At 47.1% G+C, this 8,843-nt stretch overlaps 1 protein-coding gene across 4 annotated transcripts in view; it reads left to right on the forward strand.

Moving 5' to 3' along the window:
* Window positions 1-4,069, forward strand: part of Tanc1 (tetratricopeptide repeat, ankyrin repeat and coiled-coil containing 1) — a 236,819-nt gene extending 232,750 nt beyond the window's left edge. For all 4 annotated transcript variants that reach the window (XM_021177906.1, XM_029469399.1, XM_029469408.1 and 1 more), the window contains 2 exons: window positions 323-423; window positions 1,030-4,069. In XM_021177906.1, the coding sequence (XP_021033565.1) occupies window positions 323-423; window positions 1,030-2,458 (1,530 nt within the window). In that variant the 3' untranslated portion in view covers window positions 2,459-4,069. The remainder of the gene's footprint in view (window positions 1-322; window positions 424-1,029) is intronic.
* The last annotated feature ends 4,774 nt before the right edge of the window (window positions 4,070-8,843 follow it).

Consider the following 8,843-nt stretch of genomic DNA (forward strand, 5'->3'; position numbering starts at 1 on the left):
CCCACTCCTAGCCCCACCCCTAGCCCCTCCCAGCCCCACTCCTAGCCCCACCCCCAGCCTGCTCCCAGCCCCAGGGCCTTCTGTGTGCAGCTGTGCTGCTTTCTCCTGAGCCATAATTGCTGCTTCTGTACTGGATGCTTAAGGATAGTCATAAGCTCTGATTATGTATCTTAAACAAGTGTGGGGGAGTCGGGTAAGGGAATGTGCCTGCCCTGCCCCCAGGACCCTGCAGGGTGCCCATGCTCTGCTACCCTTAGGGCAGAGCTCTTAAAGGACAGCCCTTTCTCTCAGTGCTGCTTCTGACTTTAACTGTTGCTACCAGGACTTTGGCTTGGCAGAAGAATTTGCTTCAAAGGCTCTGGAATTGAAACCCAAATCCTACGAAGCCTTTTATGCCCGGGCGAGAGCAAAAAGGAACAGCAGGTACGGTCTGGGGTCATCCACGTGACTACTGGGGCATTTCTCTGGGAGGTCAAACCTGCTAGTTGAGTTTGAGGGTGTTGTTTCCCTTCATCAGAGTTATTATATACACTTCTCATTCCTTTCAGTAAAAACCAGTGGCTTCCAAGAGGCATGGCTGTGGGTGTTACTTTTAGCGGCTAACCTTCATTTTCTTGACATTCTGGTATCTTGCCCACTGTACCAGAACACCCGCTGAGCTATTGTCTCATATGAGACAGACAAAGCGGGGTGACAGAGGAGCAGAAGAGGTTGTCTGAACTTTGAGTTAGAAAGGGACAAGAGGAGGGCCAGAGAGGGCCTCAAGCAGAAACCAGTGCTTAGAGGGACAGGATTCTGGCACCCTCTGCCCTGGTGTCTTTATAGATAGATCAGAGGCCCAGAGTCACCAAGCCCTGGGTTAGAGTACAGCACTGTTCTGTTGGCTCAGCAACTCGGGGCCAACCAGGACTTACCCAGCAAGTCCCTGGACCTCCCCCCTTTCCCTTTGAGGACAGCTAGCTTAAGGACAGTGCACCCAGAGCCTGCTCAGATGTGTCCTCTAATCTTATCTTATACTTTCATATGAAGGCAGTTCCTGGCAGCTCTGGCTGACCTGCAAGAGGCTGTGAAACTCTGTCCCAACAATCAGGAAATCAAGAGGCTCCTGGCCCGTGTTGAAGAAGAGTGCAAGCAACTCCAGAGGAACCAGCAGCAAAAGCAGCAGGGTCCCCCGCCAGCTCCAGCCAATGACTCAGATAATGAAGAGGATGCACCAGCCTCTAGTTTAAAGGACCACTTCCCCATTGAGGAGGCGGAAGAGGAAGACACCTCTTCACAGGAGGAGTCCATTTCCCCGACTCCCAGATCCCAGCCACCACCGTCTGTCCCTTCCCCATATATCCGCAACCTTCAAGAGGGATTACAGTCCAAAGGCAGGTCAGCATCCCCACAGAGCAGGGCAGGAATCAGCAAGTCCCTGAGAGAGACTGTAGCTCAGTCAGGCTTGGTTATGCAGCCTACCAAACAGGCACAGATAGTGAAGACCAACCAACATCTGGGTTCCGGGCAATCTAGCATAAGAAACAGTAGCACAAAAATACAAGTCTCTTCTCAGAACCCTCCCCCGAGTCCGATGCCGGGTAGAGTATCTGCAGCCCCTGCCATGAGCAGAAACCAGCATTTAGAGGGAACGGGTCCCTTCACTGCAGGAACTGGTTGTGGCCACTTCGGGGATCGACTGGGCCCCAGCCAGAGCCTCCAGCTGCAGCGCAGTGAGAGCGGCACAGCGTATCCTCTACCGAGCAAAGTCAAAGCTGCCGAGAGGCTCCTGGCTCATGCCTCGGTGGCTGTGGACATGGCTCCTCCAAACCAGGGCGGACCAGTGAGCTGTAGCGATGTGCGGCACCCGGCTTCCCTCTCTAGCTCAGGCTCCTCTGGCTCTCCGTCGAGCAGCATAAAGATGTCAAGTTCCACCAGTAGTTTGACTTCAAGCAGTAGCGTTTCAGACGGATTCAAGGTCCAAGGACCAGACTCTCGGATCAGAGACAAAGGTACAACCCAAGTGCAGGGCGGCACTGCGGAACACAGGCCCCGCAACACTCCATTCATGGGCATCATGGACAAGACCGCCAGGTTCCAGCAGCAAAACAATCCTCCGAACCGCTCCTGGCACTGCCCAGTGGCAGAGGGACTACTGACAAACACAGCCACTGCAGCTGGCCTGCAGTCTAACTCTGAGAAACCCACTCTCAAGCCAGGAGGATACTGTAGCCAAGCCAAACCGTGTTCAGTTCCTCCCCTGAGCATGGGTGTCCACAATGGGGCTCAGGTGAAGGAGCTAGAAGAGAACAAGTGCCAAATCCCAGCCCTCTGTCAAGATAACAGGATAACTAAGGGGGTTCCTCATCTCTACCCAGAGGGCGTCTCTAAGCAACCACTTCATGTCAGTACAGAAGCCCACAGGAGCCACCTCACTTCAGCAAAACCAAAGCGATCGTTCATAGAGTCCAATGTGTGAGCCTTAAGCAATCCCTGTGTAGAATCTGGAGGCAGTCTGTTGGCTCGTGGTAATAAATAATGTTTCTTTTTCTTTTCATAATAAAAATTACATGTTAGCCATATTTTCCACCTCTTGGGTGGATCTGATGCCATTGACATATTAAAACTGTAGGATAAAACTATAATTAGTAGCTAGAAATCAGCCATAAACAGAAGTACTAAACAGCATTGAACACTGTTGTCAGCTTATATCTGGCGATTTAAAGGCTGCCAAGAAGACATCAACTGATGCCGTTCTCCTAGGAGATTATTTGGTTTGCTCTGTGTATAAGCACATGTACTTAGAGAAGAAAAAAATCCACTGGTAAAAGTTTTTAACTCCTGACATAATATCTGGAAAATTCTGGAAAAGATGGGGAGGGAGGGTGTTTGAGTTACAGATCCCTTAAGTCAAACCTGTCCTTACATATGTGTAAAAAATCGCAACCTGAGTGATTTCTAGCTGAATATAAATGTGACTTTTATCTGCAAAATACAAGCACAGCCAAGTATCTTGTTGGTTCCTGAGAGAATCAAACACCTACTTCCATGATATGGTCATTTGTAGAGTATTTTTATAGCCCCCTTTTTGGAACTATACTTACGTTTCACCGTGTTGCTGATAAGAAGAGAACAGGCTAGCTCGAATTTTGATTGGTGTCCAGGTCAGAGTTGTGCAAAAGTACCAAGAGAAGCACTCTTAGTGACGGCGACAAATTAGCTCTAACTGGTTCCGAAAGTGTTCTGGACAGTGACGGTCCCCAAAACAAGCCTCTAATGTCCTCTAGGGAAAGTGTTCAGACAGGACCCTTGAGGTCTGGGTGGCGGTTTTGATTTCCTTACGCAGCCCGTTATTTCCTAGTCATGTGTCATATATATATATAAATAGCTAGCCTGTTTTATTCAGGCTTGTAAATAACTCGAAGGAAGTTAACCTAAAGGCAAACAACAGAGCCCGCCATCTCTCTGCATCTCTCTCTGCATCTCTGCATCTCTCTGTACACTCCATCATGCTGGTTGCCGCACTGAACGATGCGTTATCACGGCTTGTAACAGTATACCCGCAATGGCACTTTATCTCCTGTGTATGGACACCTCTGAGGTGCTACTTAAATCCAAGTGACATATTTTTTCACCTGTAAAGATAAGGTACAGGGATGAACCTTGGCTTAAGGTATTTTTATATGAAAATGGTGTTATTGGAAGATGTTCAAATGCTGGTTTGAGAGAGGTGGGGGAAGTATTTTATATGTTGAGATGTGAAATGTATTTTCTAGAATCGGGGAGAAGGAAGTTCTATATTTGCAGAATGTTTTAAACGTGAGTACCCGCGATGCTCCTATGAACATCATTAAGGTTTTGTACGAAAAGGAACCTTGCCGCGTCTTTTGGTGTGTCTGTTCCTGTGTGCAGAGTGCTTTGTACAAACAGCTAGGCCGTTTTTATAAGCTCTCTCTGAGTTCTGCTCCAGTTACTATGGCTTATTTATTGTTTCCCTTAATATTTGTGACAGTCTTACTCTTTCGTTATGTAGTTTGTTTCTGCACAACTACTGTACTTTTTCCACATGGAATAAAAACCATTACTCCAAGTGGGTTGGCATTCATTGCTCAGCGGGTAAGCAGGCAGGGACACCTCTCGTGGCTCTCTGCCTCGATTTGTCACCCTAAAGAGTAAAAAGCACTTTGAATACACCAACAGCATGGATTTTATTTTAATTTCAGAATAAGGTGGGAGCTTCTAGAAATTCCAAAGTACTCTAGTCTCATGATCTTTTTGCCTTAAATAGGAAAAATGCATGGGACGAGCAGTGCGGACTAATGGGTCTCGCTGGTCACAGATACCTGTACCCTGTAACCGCCAGTGCACCGTGCCCTCTCAGGACAGCTGCGTCTTCCAGCACATTTGCAGTGTCTTCCCATTGAAACTGTCCTTATGACCACAGATTTGTCTCAAACTGCGTAAGAATAGAGATTGTTTTGGTTGTATCATGATAAAATTCTTACTTGAAGTATTTTATATTTATATATTTTTTCATTTAAAAGATTTAGAAACTTCCCAAATGCATACTGTATTCACCCTGTCTCCATGGTTTCCTGTCGTCCATCCAAGGTCTCCTCCTACATGCAGCTCAAACTCATGACCCTTCAGGTATTGTCACGCTCTCACGTGCACGCGCACGTACACGCACCCCTAACCTGCTGAATCCAGTTACCATTGCTCAGATGTAATGCTTTTAGGGCATTACATGGGGAGCTGGCCCCTGGAGAAGATGAATTCTTCCTCTCAGCAGCCATTAATTGCCTATAGCTCTTTGTCCAGAAGAGGAGATCCTGTGAGATCTCCCTCATCATTCTTGACACATTTCTGGGTTTTTCTTTTCAAGTGCTTTTTAAAAACAATTTTTTTGAGAATTCCATACTTGCATATATGACCGCTCTTCCAGTTTCTCTCCAGCTCCCTGCATCCCTGTCAATGGCATGCCATCGGAACTTCATGGTTTGTTTTTACTAACCTACTAAGCGCAGTTAGTGCGCTGTGTGGGTGTGGGGCTCTCCGTGGAGCAAGGGACCCTACCACTGCAAACACCTTCTGGAAGATTCTCTCTCCCTTGGCTGCTGTCACCTGCCAGGAGAGGGCAACTTGGAATCTGAAGCTCAATACTAATTTAGGTTACTGTTTTGTTGGTGATGTTGCTTACAAACCTAAGCATCTCCAGTCCTCCACACTATTTTAAAGATAAAACACAAGAATGGGCCAGGAGGGCCAAAATAGGGCTGACTACTACCACGTCTTGACTATCCTGTTCAGTGAGCAGCCAGTGTGTGAGGAGAGGCAGCGTTACAGTTGCTGTTCTGATTTAGTTTGGGGTTCATTCAGGTCGACGTCAGGACAGTCCCAAGGTCCCCAGAGGACTCTCCTCACCACAGGCACCCTAGCACACCCAGGATCTTGGGATTACTTTTGAGTGGAATGCAACATCTGTTCCAAAACAACCCAGAGGGGCTTGTGCCAGCAGGAGAGAGAGAGAGAGAGAGAGAGAGAGAGAGAGAGAGAGAGAGAGAGGCTTTTAATGGTGACTCTCTTATATTAAAATGTTAGAAATAACAATTTCTCTCTAGATTGCAATGTGAAGCCCCACTCTATAGAACCCATTTTTTCCTGTTTTGCTCACAATGAAACGGTAGATCATATAGAATAAGACATATGACCTTCTATAATAGTAGATGGAGGAAGGGCTCTGCCCGGAAAACAAAGGAATACAGTTCAGCATCCGTCCAGAGGCTCACAAGGCAGTGGTTACAAAGAAAGGACGCTGCTTTGGCAGCTAGAGTTGGCAGTTTTCTGTAATGGAATCTACTCACTGTGTGTTCATGAAATAGGAGAAAGTAAACGGTGTGTTTACATCATTTATCCCTGATTTCTTTTTGTTTTCTTTGTTGTTTGGGGGGCTGGGTTTCTCTTTGAGGTCCTAGCTGTCCTGGAACTCACTCTATAGACCAAACTGGCCTTGAAGTTAGAGATCCCCTTGCCTCTGCTATCCAATGGGAATAAATGTGTGTACCACCACCACCCTTCCTTTCTTCCTTTCTTTTCTTTCTTTCTTTTTTTCTCTTCTTTCTTTTTTTAAATTTCTAAGCAGTATTTTATTTATGCACAGCAGACTGGGACAATCTTGTGATTAAATGTCCATAATGCTTTTCATTTAGAAAATGCTTTTAAGGTGTGTTTATTTCTGTGAGGATTTTGTCTGTCTGAAATAAGTCTGTTTGCTTTGTGTGCTCCTGGTGCTTGTGGAGGCCAGAAGAGGGCCCTGGATTCCCAGGACCTGTCGCGGCAGCGCTGTAAACCTGTGTGGACTCTGTAAACTGAACCCTAGCCATAAGGAAGAACAGCCAGTGCTCCTAACTGCCGACCCCTTCTCCAGCCCCTCATTCACAAGATTTTCTAATTTCTTATTTTCTGTGGTGCTACGTGAATGATAGAGCAGTTCTCACTGGGCCATCCCACAGGCCTTTTCAACATTCATTCAGTTACCAGTTTGTATGTTCACCCATACATTCACGTTGTTTGAGACAAGGTCTATTTATTTACAGCCCAGACATTTCCCCCCATAGGGTCTCTCCCAATCCCCCTCTCCTCTGAGACCCTCCCCCTCCCCCCACTCCACACCCCCACACACACACCCCCCAAGTCTCTTCAGGAATAAGCATAACCTCTCCTACTGAGGCCAGACAAAGCAGTCCGGTTAGGGAATGGATTCCACAGACAGCTTTGGAGACTAAGCTGCTTGTTTGCTACGTATGTTCCAGCAGCCTTGGTCCAGCCTGCTATGCTGTTTGGTTGGTGGCTCAGTCTCTAAGAGCTCCCAGGGGCCCAGGTTAGTTGACTTTGTTGGTCCTCCTCTGGACTTTCAATTCTTCCCCTAACTCTTTCAGAAGAGTCCCTGACGTCTGTCCAATGTTTGGCTGTGGGCATCTGCATCTGTTTCAGTCAGCTGCTGGGTAGAGCCTCTCAGAGGGCAGCTATATTAGGCGCTTGTCTATAAGCATAACAGTATCCTTAACAGTGTCAGGGGTTGGTGCTTGCCTATGGGATGGGTCTCAAGTTGGCCCAGTTACTGGTTAGCCAATCTCTGTTCTTTGTCCCTGCATTTCTTTTAGCCAGGACAAATTTGGGGTTGAAAGTTTTATCGGTGGGTTGGTTGGTGTCATTATCCCTTACTGGGGGGGAGGGGGTCCTGCCTAGCTACAAGAGCCTTTTCAGGTTCTATATCCCCACTGTTAGGCATCTCAGCTAAAGTCACATGCATTAACTCCCGGGAGACCCCCACCCCCAACCCAGGTCTCTGGGACTTCCTAGATATCCCCCCACCCGCAGCTGCTGATTTCCATTCTCCTGGCTTTCTGGCCTTCTGTTCCTCTCTACACTTGTACCTGACACTCCCCCCACCACATCCCCAGTCCTCTCTCCCACCTAGTTCCCACCCTCCATCTGCCTCCTATGACTATTCCCCCTTCTAAGTGAGATTCAAGCCCCTTGGCCTTTCTTGTTTAGCTTCTTTGAGTCTGTGGGGTGTATCATGGGTATCTTGTACTTTTGGGCTAGTACCCATTTAATCAGTGAGTACATACCATGCATGTGTTTTGGGGTCTAGGTTACCTCAACTCAGGATGATATTTTTTAGTTTCATCCATTTGCCTGAAAATTTTATGATGTTCTTGTTTTTAATAGCTGAATAGTATTCCATTGTGTAAATGAGCCACCTTTTCTGTATCCATTCTTCAGTTGAAGGACATCTGGGTTGTTTCTAGTTTCTGGCTATTAAGATTAAAGCTGTTATGAACATAGTGGCGCACACATGTCCTTGTAGTATAGTAGAGTATCTTTTGGGTATATGCTCAGGATCAGTATCAGCAGTGCAGGCTGCTCTGAGATGCTTGGAATAGACAGGCTAGGAGCAAATACATGAGGACATGCCCACCCCTCAGTCACTGAGCCACTGAGCACTACGTTATAGGCAGCACCCGTAACAGGTTCTTTCATGAGTACAGAATGGGCATGCATTCAGAGCTAGTCTGCAACTCACACTGTGGCCCACGCTGGCTTCCAACTAGTGATACTGTACCCTTAACATGATCAGGCCTGAATCACAACCAAGGTCTGAAATATCTGCATTGGATACGATGAGCAGGGACTGCCCAGTGGTGGTGGCACCCACTTTTAATCACACTCAGGAGGAAGAGGCAGATGGATCTCTGTGAGTTCAGCCTGGTCTACAGAGTGAGTTCCAAGATAGCCAAACCCTGCCCCCCCCCCAAAAAAAAAACAAACAAAAAATTAGGGCTGGTGAGATGGCTCTGGTTGAGAACACTGGCTGCTCTTCCAGAGGTCCCAGGTTCAATTCCCAGCAGCCACTTAGCAGCTCACAATTGTCTGTAACTCCGATTCCAGGAGATCTGGCACCCTCACACAGACACATATGTAGGCAAAACACCAGTGCACATTAAAAAAAAAAAAAGGCAAGCAGGGATTCTATGTGTGTCACCTTAAACTGCATGTCATCCCTGCAGGTTGCTTGTGGGTAGATTCAGTGGTGTTTCCATGGGGTGACAACCTCCAGGGGGTCTGGCAGCAATTCTCCATGGTCTTCTCTAATGTTTTTTGTTTGCTTGCTTGATTATTTGTGTGTTTTGTTTTATTAGAGACAGGCTATCACATGTCCTAAGCTAGCCTTTAACAGGTTTTGTAGCTCAAGGTGACCTCAAGATCCTCCTCCTGCCTTGCTCTCCAAAATGCAGAGTTGCAGAAAGGTGCCACCGTGACTCACCTGTGCTGAGGAAGTCTTTTTTTTTTTTAATTTT

Source organism: Mus caroli, chromosome 2 (assembly GCF_900094665.2).
Source record: "Mus caroli chromosome 2, CAROLI_EIJ_v1.1, whole genome shotgun sequence".
NCBI classification, from domain to species: domain Eukaryota; kingdom Metazoa; phylum Chordata; class Mammalia; order Rodentia; family Muridae; genus Mus; species Mus caroli.